Source organism: Alosa pseudoharengus, unplaced genomic scaffold, assembly GCF_046254945.1.
Source record: "Alosa pseudoharengus isolate Yale_2024_CS ecotype anadromous, Long Island Sound unplaced genomic scaffold, YU_APseudo_1.1 YU_APseudo_1.1_scf_1, whole genome shotgun sequence".
Classification (NCBI taxonomy): domain Eukaryota; kingdom Metazoa; phylum Chordata; class Actinopteri; order Clupeiformes; family Clupeidae; genus Alosa; species Alosa pseudoharengus.
This window is the reverse complement of record NW_027468564.1, coordinates 50,649,442-50,669,606: the sequence shown is the minus strand read 5'-3', so window position 1 is coordinate 50,669,606 and position 20,165 is coordinate 50,649,442. Positions and strand designations below refer to the sequence as shown.

The window sequence follows — 20,165 nt, the reverse complement described above, 5'->3', positions numbered from 1 at the left end:
ACAAAGAATCACACTTTGGTTGAGGTTGGGGTGTGTGTTGGTGTGTGTGTGTGTACAAACAGGTTACTCTAATGTCCTTACCAAGAAACAAAGGGGGCTTTTAAGTCTGTGGTTGAGAAGTGTGAAGTGCACCTAAAGAAACGTGGCACTGTGAAGAGTGTGAAGTGCTTCTACTTAAAGAAACGTGGCACCGTTTTATAAACTATTAGTGTGGTTGAGAAGTGTGAAGTGCTTCTACTTAAAGAAACATGGCACTGTGAAGAGTGTGAAGTGCCTCTACTTAAAGAAACGTGGCACTGTGAAGAGTGTGAAGTGCTTCTACTTAAAGAAACATGGCACCGTTTTATAAACTATTAGTGTTTTTTAGGAGTACTCCAAGCAGTAAGATAAAATGCTACGTCAATACAGCCTCAGATTCAGTTTTTATGTAAAGATTTTACACAACATCCTTACTTTTATTGGTTTGTACCTTCTTACATCTTTCCTTCAGCGTTTCAGACTTGAATTACTATTTTTGCATTTTTCTATGCATTAGTTTGATTTATCTTACTCTGTGAAGTTGAGCTGGCAATGAGTCGAAGAATGTCATCACTAGTATTGATGTGACATCTTTATCAAGTAGGCTATGTTACAATAAACTTAAACTTGAGATGACTTGCAGAAGGCACCTGACAACAAAGTTAGAGAAGCTTGTGTCACTATTCTGGCATGCCATAGGTACTCTCCCCCTGTTTCAGTAATCTGAAGCGAAAACCACTAAAGATGTCATTCCCTGAGGCATAAAACAAATGGCATCAGTTATGCTGTTATTTAGTGGTTTCATTGAAGTTCACTGTAGTCAACCAAAAACTGACAAGCAAGCCCATTTCTTGTTGGTAAAAGCTATGACCCTTGGGGCCTTGTGATCTCAACTGACACACTTCAGAGTTATAAAAATCAGTTTGCAATTTTGTTCTGCCAAAAGAAAGACACATAAATGAGAAGAGGTGTCCAATTGTTTGATCTTTTTATCTACCTTTAAGTAGCATACCATTCCTAAACAATTCTAAATTAAGCTTATGTCGTTTTACAATTGTCTTTAGTTTCATATTGTTAGTTTCATATTGTTGAACCTGGCCTGCGCAACACAGTTTATCCATATTGTGCTGCATTATTGTGTCAGTGACCAATCAGCTTGCGACAGTCAGTAGGAAGCATCAAAGATTAGTCACCCCGCATGTCATGTAAACGAGTTTGGATAATGAATGGATTTTTTAAATGGATATACACTGATTTCTGAAGCGTCATTCTGACATACATCCTGACATTTTTGTTCTCTTTATTGTGACTTAATAAACTTTACAGACTTTAACCATATTTATTCCCTCTGGAGTTAACAATGAACTTAAATTAATGTAGGAACACCCAGTGATACCCTTGGTACCATCAAATGGTAGTCTATAGCAATGTGGTCAGGATACACACTGGTATGCTGTGGTCTGCCTTACCGGTGACCATGTCATGGTCCGTCTGATTACAGAATTTATAGTTTACCCACCTCTTTTTTACCACTAAACTTGTGGATGTGCACAGTTGGTTCAGAAACTGTTTGAAGTGGTACTCAATTATACAATATCAATTGTATGAGATTGTATATTGGGGCCGCATTCCAGGGGTGTCTGGCAGGCCCTTTGCAGCAAGTAATTTGTCTGTCATGGTGATTTTCGGGTTCGGTGGGATGTGCTTTTTCGTTTCAAGGTGGTTTCATGTGGTACCTTCTTTGTTTGATCTAGGCCATATCTGAGGGGCCCTTCGCAGCGGATAATTTGTCTGGCAGGGGCCATTCAGTACTCTGTGTGACCTGCCTGTTCATATCAGATTGGTTCAAATTGTACTTTTGAATGTTTGCTTGAATACATATTCTCAGCCCTCTTTGAGGCCCCCAGGGGCCAAATGCAGCAGTGGGGCTCCGGCAGACATCCATATGAGAGGTCATCCCCTGGATGCCCCTGTGCTCAAATGTTGGTACTCTTTTCGTTTGATCAAAAGGCTCGGGGCTGCCGGACTAGTAATAATTAAAAAATAAAATACTGGATCATTTTGTTACATAGCGTTATTGAAGTGCATTTACAAGATGTTGTGTTTTGATCTGACCGTAGCCACCTAACTAGCTGACATCAATATTACCTCCACAAAACATAAACTGTTCATGGAACAATCTATATCCACAATCCAACTGATCGTTTAGTAGAAGTACAGGATCATTTTGTTACACTGCTTTCTTGAAGTGCATTTACAAGCTGTTGCATTTTATCTAGTATTAGCCATCTATCTATTTGGTATTAACCATCTAGCTAGCTGACTGACTTTACCTTCATATTTATATGTTCATGGAACAATTTATATCCCCGACTCGTATGACAACAAATGAGTAGTCTATACTGAGATTGGCAGATTATGAACCAGTGCTCAGTATTAGGTCCATGTGTTGTTTAATCACAGGAATGAGCAGCGCATCAGAGGCTTGGTTCATGCTGCTGAGGTGTTTACCTCTTCCGCACACTCAGTTATGAGCAAGGCCATACTGGACTCAATATTCTCTTTCTACTGTAGCCAAGTCATGTTAGTGGTGACCTGCATTCTAGCTACTTCCTTCTGAACAGGGCCGGCAAAAGACATGGGCAATCTGGAGAATTGCCCAGGGCGCCAAACTACCAGGGGCGCCACAGCGTGGCAAGCTATATGCTACAACATTGAAAACACATTGATTGTCAAAATAGATGGTTTATGCAGGAGCAGTAAGTAATTCATTTTCAGTGATATTGGTAAACAGTCATGAATGAGACGTTCAAAACCTAGTGCTGCAGAATACAGAAAAGTGCACAGATTAAAAAAAATGTCCTCATATGATGAGGTTGCTGATCTTCAGCCTGAATCGCCAGGTTGCTAGCAGTGGAATGTAGCAGAGGTGGCGACAGTGTAATAAGGTCTGAATCTCTGAATCAGAATCTCGCCATGTCACCGAATCAGGGGAGAGCATGATCCAGCATTGTCTGTTCACTTGAACAGTAGGGGACATAGTTACAGACACCATGAGAGGTAAATGTTATACTGTATCCTTCAACAGTAGCCAAAGGTAAACTAAATTGATTGAGGTGGCCGGTGAGTCAGATCTGTTTCTAAATTGAATGTGACTGGCCTTGGCCCATGCTAGGCTACTACTTTCAAGCTTCATATGAATCTGGCTGATTTTGTGTAGCCTAATCCTGCACACAAACTGCCAAAAACATGACCTATTTTATGTTCCACTGAATCTATGTGTTAACCACAGCACTGAGCAGTGCATCAGAAGCCTATTGTAGCTCAGTTCATGCTGCTAAGGTGTTAACCACTTCCGCATAACGTACTCATTTATGGCCAAGGCCATACTGGTCTCAATATTCACTTTCTACTGCAGTGTGAAAGTCATGTTAGTAGTGACCAGACCTGCATTCTAGCTTCGTCCTTCTGAAGGTAAGCCAACTATTCGAAATATGGTTTACTCTCATAATGGTTACTTTTTATTTTATATCTAGACTCTTTGAACTCGTATGAAGTAAACAAAACTGCATCTGTAAGGTGCTGGTCTATAAATGAATGTATTATTTCGAAAGATTAATATAATATATGGGTCTGGTTTCAACCGGGCTATAGAGAATGTACTTTTTTGTACTTTTTTAATATTCTAGTATGGACAGGACTGCATAATTCTACAGCCAGCAAGCTAGAATTTGGACTGATAAGAAGAGATGTGATTACCTGAATTTTGTTTTTATCATTTTATCATTTTATTTCCTTATTCTGTATAAATAATACATAATAACCATTAATAATATGAAGGGGTAGATGAACCTTGATTATGTAAGAGATAATTTAAAGAACGCCGGTCATTATCGGGAAATAGGTCCCGACAGGGCGAACCGGACCTCGACGTGCAGCGAAGGGGTCCGCCCTGAAGGGACCTATTTCCTGATAATGACCGGCGTTCTATACATTATCCCGCTTATTACACGGCTACTTGCCAAAACGACACAATAGACTCCCCACGCTATGACTCTTTAGCCTACATAGCCTAGGCTATAGCCTATTTGTTACCGTTTCATCGTGGCTTTTGCTGAGAAACAAATAGTTTACAACAACACACGCTGAACTTAAATCAAAAAATGTTTAGAACATAGCTGATCAACCGTCTGCTTTCACTTTTGAATGAAGTTCCAGTCCTTGCGTAGTGATATGAAAGACGTGAATTAGAAGCACAAAGCCCATTTTTTTTGACAGCGGTCTGTTATACTTAGCAACGGTCTGTTATCGAGAATTAGCAGACCACCGAACGTTGGGAAGGCCCATTCAAGTAAATGGAGCATTCTGCAGCATTATGAAGAGCCGTGTAATAAATGCCTATATTATACCTCCCTACTGATCTTATTTTAGTGTTTATTATCTCAGTATACACAGGATTCATTACTTAAAATAGGAGCCCCCTGACTCAAGTAGAAGAGAAGTGGTTCATGCTGCTAGTTCTAGTTTAGAACACGAGAACATGCTTAGGAATAGGAATGTTTGATTTTGCAATAACAATGTAGCAGTTACTCTTGTAAACTTGTATGCACCCCACTGGGATGATGAAGCATTTGTTGGTGGTGTCATCTCTCCCAGATTTAAGCGGTCAACTAATTTTGGGGGGCGACCTTAACTGTGCAATAGACCTGCTACTGGACAGTTCCTCCTCCAGACAACACCCACTATCTAAAATGGCCAAAGCCTTCTCATCTTTCATGAGCCATATAGGAAGTGTGGACCAATGGCGTTTCCCAGGTTCATAAAACGTTCTCAAAAATTACTTTTTCATTGGCAATGATCCCCTTCCAGCTGTCAGTCACACAGAATACTCAGCCACAGTCATATCGGATCATGCACCACGGCTTCTTGACCTTTCCTTCGCACTCTTACAAAAAACATGCCCCCCCTCGCTGGAGGTTGAACTGTACACCGCTCAATGTATTTAATTGCATGATTTCTGCAGCAATTGATAATTTCCTTATAAACAACTCAGATTCCATATCTCCCTCTTTGCTTTGGGAAACATTAAAAGCGGTTATTCGGGGAGAGATTATATCATACTCTACAAGTTTAAATAAATGAAAAAAGCAAAAACAAGAGCAGCTACTGGAAAATATTGCAAATTTGGATAACAAACTATAAATATCACCATGTACAGTAAATAAAAGAGAGACAAAATCTGCAAATGGATTATAATCTATTTACACATGAGACAGAGCTGCTATTGCACTCACAAGGTTTTTTGTATGAAAAGGCAGGACAACCGTTGGCTCACCAGCTCAACAGTCGAACAGCATCTCAACAAAATAGACAAATAAAAACTTTATCAGGAGAACTTACAATACTCCTGTCTGTCACCTTTAAAAAGTATTACTCTAAACTATACACTTCTGAAGCCTTTAACACTGACTCATACAGAACAACATTTCTTGATAATTTGGAATTCCCATCCATCACTCCTGATAAAGTAAATGATATGGATCAACCTTTGAAAATTAATGAAATTACTGATGCAATTAAACTAATGCAAAGCAGCAAAGCCCCTGGGCCAGATGGGTATCCTATAGACTTTTATAAAAAAATCATTGATAAGCTAAGCCCTCTTCTTCTTAAAATGTTTAATGGCTCTTTGGATCAGGGAACCCTACCTCAAACTGTCACAGAGGCCTCCTGCCTCCATAACCTTATTGTTGAAACCAGGATAGTACCGAGTGTGGTTTCTACAAACCGATATCACTCCTGAATAATGACCATAAAATTCTAACTACTGTAAAATACTTGCTCTGAGATTGGAACCTGTTTTACTGGACATTATATCGTCGGACCAGACGGGATTTATGAAATATTGTCATTCCTTCTCAAATATTCGCAGACTTCTTAATATATCCTTTTATCCCCAGCTCCAGTTGAGACATCAGAAGTGGTGGTCTCACTAGACGCTGAAAAGGCATTTGACAGGGTGGAGTGGGGGGGATCTGTTTGATGTCCTTAACAGATTCTGTATGGGCTCTAAATACATCTCATGGATAACGTTATTATATACCTCACGCAAAGCTTCAGTAAATACAAATGGAATGAGATCTCAATACTTCACACTCTCCAGGTTTACGCATCAGGGGTGTCCTCTGAGTCCCCTATTATTTGCTGTGGCAATCAAACCATTATCTACAGTATAGCACTTAAATCAACCAGCTATAATCAAGGAATCACTAAGACCTGTTCACAAACCGCTTTTTGTGCGGCTACAGGAGCTTCCAATCGCGAGAAAACACTTTTGCATTGTAGGCATAACTAACTGATGCAATAACGCCACCAACAACAACCAAAACTAGGCTACTCATTGTCAAAATGTAAATGAAATGTAACGTTTCATTGTGAATCAAATTAAAATGTTCTCCTCTTTGCAATCATAGGCATAGGCATAGGCTATGGTGACAGATTAATTTAATAATGTTACAAAGATACTGCATCAATCCGTATGTTTCATTAGGCTAGGCAATTTGTTTTGCCTTACTCTTGATTCATTTAGGCTAGGCCTTTTTATTCAGTTATTCATCATATTCCGTCCTTGTGTAGCGCACGCATTCTCAGACCTGTCACCTGTCACTCATCATCGTAAGGGAGGTGTTCGGAATCATTCCCGTGTTACAATCATCAGCCAATCAAGGTGGTCACTTGAGTCAAGCTCGAGTCATGCATGAATAATGACGTCATCCATAGCAATGAAGACTCACTCTTAGTTTAGGAGTTGTCATTTTTCCTTACTAAGAGTAGGTCTGAAAGGCTTTGTGAATAACTTTTAAGAGAAAACTCCTAGCTAAAATCTTTTAGTGTGATTTAGGAGTACTCCTAGTGGTAAGATAAAAGGCTTTGTGAATATGGCCCCTGGTCTCAATTTAAACTTACTTTTGGATTCAAAGGGGTATCTAACCATAGCCCATTTGCAACAACCATCTTTTCCTAACCCCCAGTATTGATGCAGCCTTTTCCTTTTGGCAAAGTCGGGCCCTACAAATTTAAGAGACCTCTACACTGATAACTCCTTTAATAGCTTTACCAAACTCTGTGAAAGGTTTAACATCCCACAGTCACATCTTTTTCGTTATTTCCAGATCCGTAACTTTTCCAAGCTGAATAATTCAGTTTTTCCAAACACCCCACCTGATTCAGCAGTCGACTCAATTTTGGATAATCCTACCAGTCAAAAAGGCCTCATCTCCATAATATATACTTCAATATCCCAACTCACAGAGACCTCGCTTGACCAGATAAGAAAAGACTGGGAGGAGGAGCTGGGCTGCCCTATTTTGCTTATTCTCATTAAAGTGTTTCAGCAGTGTAGCAAACACATCTTTCTTGTTTAAATGAAGGTTTTAAACAATTTGTTTACTTAATTATAAAGAAAATACAAGTCCATATCTGTTCAACCCGGTCACCATCAGCATAGCCATTAGTTGTGTTAAATACACTGCTTTTTCTGTCATCATTAAGCCTGTCCCATACTGGATAAGTGATTGTGATTGGATCCATGGTTTTTGGTGATTCAGAACCGGGTGTCAATGGGATCCTTTCCAGACGAACCTGCAGTGCAAATTCAAATTCACTAACAGGTACGTTGCGGTTCACCCAGGCTGTTATATACTGGCACCATGACTAAATAGTAGTGACTTTATTCAATTCAATTCAATTCAACTTTATTTCGCCATGTACTGTATACAGAGATACTAGGAATTTGATTTGGTCTTCTCCATGCAGGCAACACAAAGTGCAACAGAAAGACAAAATTAAAGACAAAAATAAAGACAATACAAGGACAGACAGGACCATTATGAGCAATAAATTAATAGGAATGTAAATAGTGCTGTGTTAAATAAAAGTGCAATGAAGTCCAAGTTTAAGAGTTATTTAGGAGGGCTATTGCCTGGGGGAAAAAACTGTGGCGGTGGAGTGATGTTTTGGGCAGAAAAGCCTTGTACCGCTTTCCAGAGGGGAGAAGATTAAACAGACTATTGGCAGGATGAGAGGGGTCGGCCACAATCTTCGCAGATCTGTTAATGGACCTGGAGCTGGACAGGTCCATGATCGGGGGCAGGGGGCAGCCGGTGATGCGTTCTGCTGCCCGGACGACTCTTTGTAGCCTGGCCTTTGCACGGGCTGACGCAGAGGCAAACCAGACCGTGAGGGAGGATGTTAGCACACTCTCAATGACCGCTCTGTAGAACTGTACCAAGATGGGGGGACTGACCTGTAGTCCTTTCAGGTGGCGGAGGAAAAACAGGCGCTGCTGGCCTTTCTTCACTAGTTGGGAGATGTTATTGTCCCATTTGAGTGTGTTGGTGATGGTTGTGCCCAAGAACTTAAAGTCCTGTACCACAGTAACAGATGAGTTGTTAATGACCAGAGGAGGATGAGTAGGGGCCTTTATGCGGAAGTCCACTATCATCTCCACTGTTTTGTTGATGTTAAGCTCCAGGTTACTGACTGCGCACCAGGACTCTCTGGTGACCTCTCTGCGGTAGGCTGACTCGTCGTTGTTGGAGATGAGGCCTATTATGGTGGTGTCGTCCGCATATTTGATGGTTTTGACAGGGTCTCCAGAGGTGCAGTCATTGGTGTACAGGGAGAAGAGCAGGGAGGACAGCACACAGCCCTGCACCGGTGTTAACTGTGCGGGGTTGTAAGAGATGTGGGCCCAGCCTGACATACTGAGTCCTGTTGGTGAGGAAGTCTGTAATCCATGAGCAGAGGAGGGGGTGAATGTTCAGATGGGTCAGTTTGCTGTGGAGGAGGTCAGGGATGATGGTGTTAAAGGCAGAGCTGTAATCCACAAACAGGATACTTGCGTAGGTATTCCGACTGTCCAGGTGTTGTAGAATGAAGTAAAGTGCAATGTTGATTGCATCGTTAACTGAGCGGTTGGGTCTGTATGCAAATTGAAGGGGGTCCATGAGGTGGTCGGTGGATGCTTTGAGATAAGAGAGGACCAAGCGTTCAAATGCTTTTATGACTACAGAGGTGAGGGCGATAGATAGTAGTCCTTCAAGCAGGTGATCTTGGGCTTTTTCGGCACCGGAATGATGACAGCAGATTTGAAGCAGGAAGGTACTCGGCATAGTTCTAATGACTGATTAAAAATGTCCATAAACACTGGGGTCAGCTCGCTGGCACAGTGCTTGATGGTAGCAGGGGACACCATGTCTGGTCCCCACGCTTTCCTGATGTTCTGACCTTTGAAGAGCCTCCGAACCTCATGCTCCGAGATGACCAGTGGAGCAGGTGAGGTGGTAGGGGGCATGGAGTGGGGGGGGGGGGGGTTATAGCCCGTGGCAGATTGTAGGCCCTTCCAGACAACTCTGATGTTCTTATCCCCAACCTGTTGTTCAATCCTGGCCTTATACAGCCCCTTAGCATGCTGGGTGGCTTTGCTGAGTGCGTATTTGGCCCTGGTGTAGGCAGCCTTATCTCCGCTTTCCTTTTAAAGGGGTCATTCTACAGGATTTTTTTCCTTGTTGGTTTTGAAATAAGATAGATATGATATGTAGATGTACCGAGAGATTCAAAGTGGACTTTGTATATTTATGTCTATTTGATATGAAATAAAAACACAGCTGCAAATTCAGAATGTTTTTTCCCCGTTTTTTTCACAGCTTGCTTGAACATCATGAGAATGGTAAAAATTAGGTATGTTATATGTATATATTATCCGTAATATTAGGTATTTTCGCAACAAAAATCTTTCAGCCTTTACAAAAGCATCTCAGGAAATGTTATGATTAAAAAGTGTATGGCATGACTCCTTTAAAGCTAAACTCTCATCCATTATGAAGTAAACGAAAATGTAAACCAGAATTGTAAAAGGTATAAACTTTATTTTTAAAGGATCACATGATGAGGGTCATGCCTTTTCAAGCCTGGATTATAATTTTAGGAATATTCCATCTATGCCCTCCAGGTAAGATCTGATAACTGGAATTGGTATTGTAAATCAATATTTATGGAAGAAAATACATGAATAATGTTGTTGATGTGTGGGATTTTGGTTTCAGGTGTGCAGTGTTATCACAAAATAATCTACAACTCTACACAAGTATGCGGTCTTAAAGGGCTATCACTTGTCCTGTCCTGTAGATATGAATTTTCTGGAATTGGTTCCTATATTGAAGGAGAGTGGTACAATGAGAGAAGTGGAAACATCACAAAATTAAACTACAAGTATCCTGACTGCAGCCTGAAGATAACCAAACTTTCAGATGACCACACTGGTGTTTATTACTTTCGGTTTTATGGAACCCTCTACCGGAGCTGGATTACAAGCAGTTCTGGTGTTACTCTTTCAGTCACAGGTAATGTTTAACATAATTCATTGACCCAACTGAATTACATTAAAGAATGAAGATGTAAGGACTTCTCATGTTTCCTCTCAGACCTGCAGGTAAAGGAGGATGCCCTTCAGAATCAGACCAAAGTGATCTGCAACACCTCCTGCAGCTTGGGGTCTCAGTATGTCTGGTACAAGAATGAACGGACTCTACAAAACAAAACCACAAATTTCATATTACTAGATTCAAGCAGACCCTCTGAGGAGGGAAGTTACTCCTGTGCTGTAAGAGGATTGTATGAGGCTCACCGCTCCCCAGCAGTGTGTGAGTACAGATTCAAATAAACCCTTTTTTAAATCAGAAGAGCACATAAAATAAAATGTACTATATCTGAAATGTATAATGTTAAACAAATATTTTCAAATCCCTCTAGCTGCAAGTCACCTCAACTGAAGCTTCACTGCATGTTACAATAATACCTATAATGGACTCTTGTCTCTTGTTTGTTCTTGTTTTTGTTAACCTTTAGGTGTTCCAAAAAAACAGTGTTGGGGTGTGACCTACTCATCTACCAGCATTTGTGCATTATTGGGGTCATCAGTGGACATTCCCTGTACTTACAAATATCCGCAAGATTACAGAATCAAAACAGCATTCTGGTTTAACAATTACAAATCCAATGTTGTTGAAAAATACAAGAATCATGTGGAGTATAAAGGGAATAATTGTACCTTGCGACTGAAAGACATCAGAGAGAGCCACTCTGGAGAATACAGCTTTGGGTTTACAACAGAACATGGAGAGAACTACTCAGGATTACCTGGAGTCACCATTAGTGTCACAAGTAACTCTTTTAACCTTATTTTTAGTCATGAACACATCCTGGCTCATTCTATATTTAATCCCTATAATCTCATACTGTTATATACTCTAGCACTGCAGGTGATCATGACTCCAGAGACAGTAAAAGAGGGAAAGAGAGTGACCCTCACCTGCAATACTACCTGTATTCTGACCAACCCCACCTTCATCTGGTACAAGAATGGGCAGCCTGTGACCTATAAACACACAACCAGAGACAACAAGCTGCATCTAAACCCAGTCAGCAGTGAGGATGCAGGCAACTAGTCCTGTGCTGTAAAAGGACATGAGAGCCGGTCCTCAATGGTTGTGTTTCTGAATGTGAGATGTAAGTGAACGTGCACACACTTCTGTATAACTTTCATATGGAGCTAGTGTTCTGAAGAAAATGATCTCAAACTGTGTTCATGTTTCACAGTCAAGCCCAAGAAGGTCTTGGTGTCTGTCAGTCCTAGTGAAACAGGTCCAATGACCCTGACCTGCAGCAGTGATGCCAACCCACCAGTGCACACCTACACCTGGTACATGAAGAGTGGAGCTGAATCTCTTGTTAGGGGCACAGGGGAGAGCATCAGCTTCAATGTGACCTCTGATACCAGTGGACTTTACTACTGTGAGGCACATAATGAACTTGGCTCTCAGAACTCTAGTGATGTTGCTGTTCCTTCAGGAGGTAAGTGTGACATGGACTTATCTCAGACATAGGGACATCAATTACGATTGAGTTTGGTCCATTAGACTCTGGTAGATATATGATTATGTTGGCAGCGACAGCACTGTTTAGCAACAACACAACTTATTGAGCTCATTGCAAACATGATAAACAAAGGGAAGTAAATAGTCATTTTGTAATCACTTTTTTCCTTTTCTTGAACAGTTTTTCCTTACATGACAAAATCAGGAATCATCATAGCTGTGTTTCTTCCCATCATCCTGGTATTTGTAGTTCTCAGGTGATAAAGGGACATATTTGATCTGACTCTGAAGGAATACAGTAGCTTCATGTATTCTAATGCAAATTCTGCATTATACTATATACTTAATATATAATATATATTTACATATGTTCTCACATTCAACACTGAATCACATGTCATACAGTTCAGCTTTTAAAGTAGAGCTTTGGAGATCTTATCACTCTTCTTTATCTTTATACAGCATTTGCAAAGTCACAAGGAGAACTATCAGAACAGCGAGACAGGTACCGAGACAAGTCATGTATGTGTGGAATTTATGATGAACTGATTTACACATAATGCTAAACATCAATGATAAAATTATCCTAATCAGTCACAGGACGTCCATTCTGATGTCCATGATGACACATACGCTGCTCTCAGTCTCAGGAGCACATCCTCTGAGTATGAAACTCTGCATGTACCTGATCTTATATGGATGCAAAACTCCCAACCTGTTAATTCACTTTATTCATGCGAAGGCCATTGTGTAAACCAAAAGGAGGCTACGGGGTACACTCACTGGCTATATCATTACATGTAATGCGTTTTTTCGCCACCTACTGGCAAATGCATAAAATACAACAATCCTATGGTTTGTGTACCCTGTAGCCTCGTTTTGGTTTACAATGGCCACTGTCTGAATAAGGCAAATTCCGTTTGGCCTAATCAACCCCCACTGTAATTGGCTGATTGACTCTCCCACTCCCCACCTCGATGGCTGTTGTGCATTACCCAGTTGGGTGCTATACAGTGGTGGTGGTTGAAGCCTCACTTCACTCCTTCATTGTAAAGGGCATTGGGTATCTAGATAAAGCACTATATAAATGTCTGTAAATTCTTTCAGAATGTAAAGCAGGGGTGGGCAAACTGCGGCCCGCGGGTCGGATCCGGCCCGCCAAGCACTTTCATCCGGCCCGCCAAGCATTTCATTTGGTTATCAGGATGCTCGCTATTTTTTTGCTGCGATAGAGAGGACGTTGGTTAGCTTTACTGCAAACTGCTTTTCACTCTCCTTAGAGAACGTTTACAATGTCAATATCAAAACATCGTGTTAAATAGAGATAACATCATGTTAAATTAAGTTAACTCTTAGTTATCTCCTTTGCAGCAGATCTAACGTGAACATTATGCGATCCATTTAATTGGGAACGCATCTGCACTCACGAGAGGGAGAGAGAGCCGCAGGTTCCAGCTGGCTTGTCATTGTTGATAATTGATATCTCCTTCTTATAAGAAACTTTTAAAAGGAAATCATGAAGGCAACAGTAGTTCCCACTACTGACCATTTAAAAACTGTGAGAGGGCCCAGCCGTAGGTACAGCACAGCGGATCAGGCAGAAGATCATTGAGAAATAAACGTGAATTAAAGCGACTGTCTTAAAGCGACAGTGCACAATTTATACATTTGTTAAACAGCATAAAATTAGCAGTATTTTTAAGCAATTAATATTTTAAAAGAAATACTTTTCATACTAAATTATAGGCTATAAAAAATGTATTTTTTTATGTGTGTGTCGTGTGTGTGTGTGTGGGGGGGTTGTTGTGCGGCCCGCCGGCCAATTTTCAAAACCCAATGTGGCCCTTGAGCCAAAAAGTTTGCCTACCCCTGATGTAAAGAGTATGAATAACATGTACCTTCCTCTCCAGAGAACGGATCAGTCCCCCGTTTATCTGAATATGCCGAGAAGAGAGACCCCACACACAAAGATGGAGCTACAGAATCATTCAAATAAAACACCATGACATCTAGATTCTCTGACCCAAGCACCTAACCAAACACTGACTGTTACAGCCACTTATTATCAATTAACATATGGTTGTCACCTTGACCTGTATGTTTTAACTGTTGGTAAAAGTTTCCATACCTGTAGTAACTTAGAATAGATAATTTTCATCTTGGCTATCTTTTCCATATAGGAAATACGAAATACAAGTAGGCTACAGAGGGAGTCCCTTGTCTGTGTGTTCTTCTTAATAACACAGTCATTGTTTTCCTATGCTGCAGCTTCTTAGTATTACTGCAGATGCGTTGGGACTATGCTAGTTATTTACATTTGCATAGCTATAAAGGGATCCAATACAGTTTTTTTTAATTGGCTCACCCTAGAGTCATGGAATATTTATATTTGTACTTTGCTGTTGTAACTCTCAGGGCTTGAGGCCTCCTGTTCCCTTCGCCCTGGACATGTTTTTGGAGCCGAATGACTAGCAACAGAATTACTTTAATGCTGTTATATAAATTAGACAAACTACTGTGAATATCCTGTGTGTCATTTGTAAAGTTTACATGCTTTACGTATCAGGTATGTTTGTAAAATGTGTTGTATAAATAAATCCAACAAACCTCTTCCAGTCCATGTAAATTTACACTTTACACAGTTTATAATGATAGCAAAATAATGGTGCATCTTTTCTGCCAGCACAGTGGCATTATCAAGTTCACCCACGTTATGCTCTCTTGAGCCATTTCTGCCACCTACTGGCCATTTTCATGTTTACATACTGCACATGCCCCCTCAGCCACTGCACTCTTCCAGTGTGTTGTTGTGTGTGCAGTTGCTGTAGAAGTGTGCTCCTGAAACGTCTGGTGATCCACTATATGCATGCTGCTGTTTACCTTAAAAAGACTCAAACATCAATGAATCAAGGCAAGCAGTCAGCATCAACAACTTGTTGATTTGTCTCCTTGTTTTATCGCTTCCCTACCTTAAATAACGTGCTCAACGCCTTAGTATATTCTCAACTGGGTGCTAAATCCTCCTGAGCATCAACATAAACTTTAGAAATAAAGGACATTTCTAAAGTTTATTTTAAAGCACAGCACCTTAAGCATGAAGTGAGATGGAAAGTTTCTCAGCACCCTGTGTGCTTTCTGATCACACATTGCCCACATTCAAACACTCGCTGTCTGCTGGTTTGACCAAATCTAGGCTTGCTCAGTGTCTTCCTCAGGAAATGGCTTGACCATAAAAGTACTGACCTGATCTAAAAATAAAAGCCTGCTTGCATTATACCTACAACCAGGGGCGCCGATGGAGGGGGGGGGGGGGGGGGGTTAAGGGCAATTCTAAGGGCCCAGCGCTGACAGGGCTCCCTCAACTACAGTAGGCAGTGGCAACTACCAACGAGCCACGATCATGTTCCCGACATGAACTCCCTTCTGCCATTGCTCGGACCCACCATTGAACATAGTTAGTTAAATTGAATCTTTGAGGAAGTTACCAGCTACCTTTTTTTTCCCAAACAGTTTTAATGAGAAGGTTGACAGCTATACCACTCTCTTGCCTTATTACTATTAGTCATGGTGACCATATTTGTATGTTTATTTTTGTTTTTGTATTGTGGCTACGTTCAGATGTTACAACATACAGACTTAGAAGTAAAACAATTACCTGCAACTTATTCAATTATTTTTTTTATTGTCATTGTTAAGAACGGAACAAGGCCTGCTGGGAATGTGAACATGTATCCAATGATCTTATTTCCTGTCATTCGTGATTACATTATGTTGTGAAGCTACTTCTGGATGTGTTGTAGCTTAGTCATAATAATCAGCAATGCAATCAGCAATTAGTCAGCATAAAAGTGGCACACAGAAGAGAAAAGAAAGAAGAGAAATGGTGGAGACTAAATCCAAATGAATGAAACACCTTGAATGTTGCTGCTGGCGCTGATGCCAGCAATGCTGACGTTAAGTCCTACCTAAAGAGTAAATGTAGACGTGGTGGTAACGAAGTAAGGGCCTACATTAACCCAATCTTTCGGTGCAGCCATCACAAGACTTACACGAGTCAGACTATGTGCCTACGTTACATCTACATCCCCTGAGCCTGTGCAGAAAGCCTCATCGACCAATAGGAAACGGTTGAAATTTGCTTCTCCTGTCTCAACTGACATCTAAGTAATGACTCTGTCCATATCTTTTACTGTCTATGAGTGAAACCCATTACAATACTATGTGTTAACACACTCAGTTATTACCGGAGCCATTTTAGCCAGGTCTCAACAACTGAACCCCTTTCCACTGGGGTTGATCCAGCATATTTACACTACGTAAAGATGTACTATTTTCATTACATCTTATTTTTAAAGGGATACAAATGTAATAAAACCATGCATTACGGATGCGGAGAGTGATAGTCATGCCACTACTTCAGTCTTGTTTTTAGAAATATTTTCCTGTGTCTGAATGGAAATTCACAATTTCGTCGCAGTTTTTTTTTTTTTTTTTTTAAACATAGTCCAGTATTTCTTTCGAAATTGAAATGAAGTTGTATGGACTGGACTATGTTTAAAAAAAAAAAAAAAAAAAAAAAAAACGCGACGAAATTGTGAATTTCCAGAGCGTGTTACTCCACACTCAGCAATCGACTCCTACAGACTTTCCCCTGAAGATGGCAGCAAATATGGCAACATTTCCGGAAAGGTACTGGCTTGATGAAATTCATTCTGGACTCTCTATCCGACCACATAAAGACCTCGGGATACTTCGGTTTGGCTTTAGGGACCCTCTACTCACTACCACGTAAGTGTAATGTTGTTTGGAACTGTAGAAGAGGTATAAAAATAGCGTTTTGTAGCGGCGAAATGACATGCCCGGGTCACTTCCAGGCTAACGAGTTTTGACTAAAAACGGTAACATCAAACTTTTCCAAAACACATCCGAATGACATGATTTGGATGTCAACTCATTGTATGTACTCCCAATCATCCGTAAATTGATCTAAAGTGCATTTTACTCCGGATAATTCCTTTAAGTCCTCTAATATTTCCTCATTTATGTCATCAACGCATCCATGATTCATGGAAATATTGTGTAAAAGGACTGTACTGTACTGTAAAGTACCTCCTGACCTATCTCCTTTTAATGTAATGCTTGTACAGAACCGATCACTGATCATTCTGAGAAGAGCAATGTAACATTTTAGGGTAGGATTTCAGATTAAGGTCTATGGTTGTTTTTACAAATGGGTAACTAGTGAGATGTGAGGCATCCATTTTGATGAAGTGTGGCCCTCCAACTTAATTTGCAATGAAACTTCACAACACAGCAGGTGTAAAAATAAAAGGCTGTTTTCATGAGATGAGTAGCAGGTGTGTCTACACCTTCACCACAGAACTGAACACGGCCAGAGTGCACCAGCCCCTCCTGTCCTCTCTGATGAGGTGTTTAAGACCAGGGCCATTTTAGACAAGTCTCCATATCTGAATCTGATATTTTAGTAATGGCCAGGTCAATCACCAGATCTTACTTGAAACCTTGCCATAATAGTTACTTTTTATTTGCTAAATCTAGACTCTCATAGTTTGATTTGATTATTATTTTCAAACTTCACTGAGCATGTAATTAAACTGAAAGTATTTACAACTCTGGCCAACTCATGACCAGGGTCATTTTGGACAAGTCCCAATGTCTGGATCTCTTCCCTCTGTATGTAAATCTATTAGTAGTGGCCACCAATCAGACTATGACCTTCTAAATCTCTTTCCTCTGGAAAAATTGCCATAATGGTGGCTTTTATTTTCTAAATCTAGACTCTCATATAGTTTGATTTGACCTGGTAAACTGAAAGTCTTGCAGCACCAGCACCTTGACCACAACACTGAGCAGAGTTAAACTGTATCATCACCTCTGGCTCGCTCTAATGAGGTGTTGACAACTTTCACACAGTCAGTATGAGCAGGGCTATTTTGGCCAAGTTTCCATAACTTCTTTTCTTCTGTCAAGTCATGTTATTAGCAGCCAATCGGACTACGTCCTTCTGAAGGTAGGTCAACTGTTGCATCTTATCTGAAACATCTCTCTAATGGCTGTTTTTGTTTTCTATAGACTCTCGTTGAGTGTGAAGTAAAGTAATTAACACATCTATAAGGCGTTAGATGTATTGACTTCATTTCAGAGGATCATACAAGAGAATGACATATGAATGGAGCAAAAGAGAAAATTATGTTTTTTAGTCTGGATCAAGGAATATTCTCCCTGTGCCTGTGAGATTTAATGAAAACAATTCTCTACAACACATAGTTAGTTTTTAAGTAAAAAGGACTATATGTCAAGAGCCTCTTCTGTTGCAGTAGCCTATCTTGGTAACGGAATGACCTAGAGGTGTTTATTCCGACCGACTGGTACATTGAAAAAATGTTTAAAAACCCACATTTTCAAAAAAACATTGGACAAATTAGTTACGTTTTTAAAGGTGTATTACTCAAATAAATGAAGTAATTTGACATCTTATCTCCCATTTCTGAGGAGGGAAACTTCACCACTCCACTCAAACAGCAGATGAAACTTTGAGTACCAACAGCCTGAATAGCCTGTGTGTGATATTTCAAATAGATTCACATGCACTGTAAAACCCGACAAGTTAATTGAACTCAAAAAAATTGGTGAAACCGATTACACAAAAAAATTTAAGTAATAGTAACTCGGTTTTGCTAAGTCAAAGAAACTTACCTTTTTTAATTAGTCTTCACTAGCAAATTTTGAGTGTGTTCAACAAGGTTTTTTTAAGTTAAAGAAACATCAACTACATGAGTTCACGGTAATTAATAAAATTAAGCTTAGATAGCTTAATTGGATTTATTGATGTCAGCCTGAAATATTTCATTTTGCTTCAACCAATTCTTTAAATTAAATTTAAAACTTAAAAGTTTTAATTTTCAGAAAGTTAAACAAACTTGTCAATTTTGATTAGTTTCAACTAAGGACTTGAAAGAAAATTATTAAAAAGGTTGACAAAGGCCAGTGAAATTCTTCTTAATCTTTTATTTTCATGTAAACCATGGAAACAAATACAGGTTGGAGTTCAGAACAGGGCTGTAGTGGAGGCTAAATTCAAATAAACACAGTTTAGATCAAGGGCATAAAGACTAGATAGATAGATAGATCGATAGACAGATAGATAGATAGATAGATAGATAGATAGATAGATACTATCTATCTAGATAGATCGATAGATAGATACTTTATGACAAATGCCTGACCAATGCTAAGAAATTCAACAATCATTTCAATCCAAAACAACAGGAGTCTTCTTTGGGCAGAGGGATGCATTTGCACTGTTCGTGCTGATCAGAATGAGTTCAACAGTAAGGTCCTCAATATCTGGGAACTCCGATTGAGAGACCTGAAGAAATGAACAAAGAACAATTGTGTGTTAATTGAATATCTAATAGGCATTACATGTCAAGTGATACCATGTCATATTAAGTTTAACATTTTATCTTCAAACTTTTCCAGGGCAGTTGCATTATTGAAATAATTACTTGAAATAATACTAAGTAACTTCCCTGGAGTTTCTTGGTGAAAAAACAAACAAAAGCTTGAAATGTAGAAAAACAAAAGCTTGAAATGTAACTCCAGCGTTATTCGACACATAGCCCTGTTGTTCGAGGTCACGGCTGTTCGTAAGAATAAAATTAAAAGAATTAAAATAATTGGTGCAACATAGACTGAGTAGTGGCCCAGCAGCTATTGATAACCTACCAGGGAATTTGGCTTTAGTTTCAGTTCAGTTCAAATGCCTTGTTAGGTTAGTTTAAAGGGGTGGTTCAGGATTTTGGACATAGGACCTCATTTCCAAGTTACCAAGTGTGATATTACATTAATACACAGGATTAGGTGTTATAATCCCTTGTGCCAAGATCCAAGATAAAAACACAAGTTGGAGACCGTTTTCAACACGTTTCATCCAGTCCTTCTAGTTGCAGAGTTCGCAGGTGCTAGGCTGGCGCGAGTCAACAGTATGTGTAAGCCTGCCACTAAAAACAGTCTTACCCACTCCATAGTACACCGAGGCAAATAAATATAACGCCTGAATAGACGAGGACTGGGTGAAACGTGTTAAAAACAGTCTCCACTGATAAATAACACACTTGCTAACTTGGAAATTAGGTCCTATGTCCAAAATCCTGAACCACCCATTTAAGCTGCTGGACCAGTATTTGC

The 20,165-nt window shown here is 39.9% G+C and overlaps 1 protein-coding gene across 4 annotated transcripts; it reads left to right on the top strand.

Moving 5' to 3' along the window:
* Positions 1–3,401: 3,401 nt before the first annotated feature.
* On the top strand, positions 3,402–14,545 carry LOC143109144 (uncharacterized). 4 transcript variants are annotated; one of them, XM_076272023.1, is made up of 12 exons: positions 3,402–3,492; positions 7,570–7,688; positions 9,726–9,759; positions 9,958–10,030; positions 10,207–10,421; positions 10,503–10,721; positions 10,927–11,241; positions 11,332–11,586; positions 11,677–11,931; positions 12,136–12,211; positions 12,417–12,459; positions 13,865–14,545. In XM_076272023.1, exons 4-8 carry the CDS (start codon positions 10,020–10,022, stop codon positions 11,523–11,525), a joined length of 954 nt encoding a protein of 317 aa, XP_076128138.1. In that variant the 5' UTR covers positions 3,402–3,492; positions 7,570–7,688; positions 9,726–9,759; positions 9,958–10,019; the 3' UTR covers positions 11,526–11,586; positions 11,677–11,931; positions 12,136–12,211; positions 12,417–12,459; positions 13,865–14,545. The 4 variants fall into 4 exon arrangements, with proteins under 4 accessions (XP_076128138.1, XP_076127937.1, XP_076128002.1 ...); XM_076271822.1 differs by having other exon boundaries at positions 10,125–10,421; XM_076271887.1 differs by having other exon boundaries at positions 10,125–10,421; positions 12,417–12,476.
* The last annotated feature ends 5,620 nt before the right edge of the window (positions 14,546–20,165 follow it).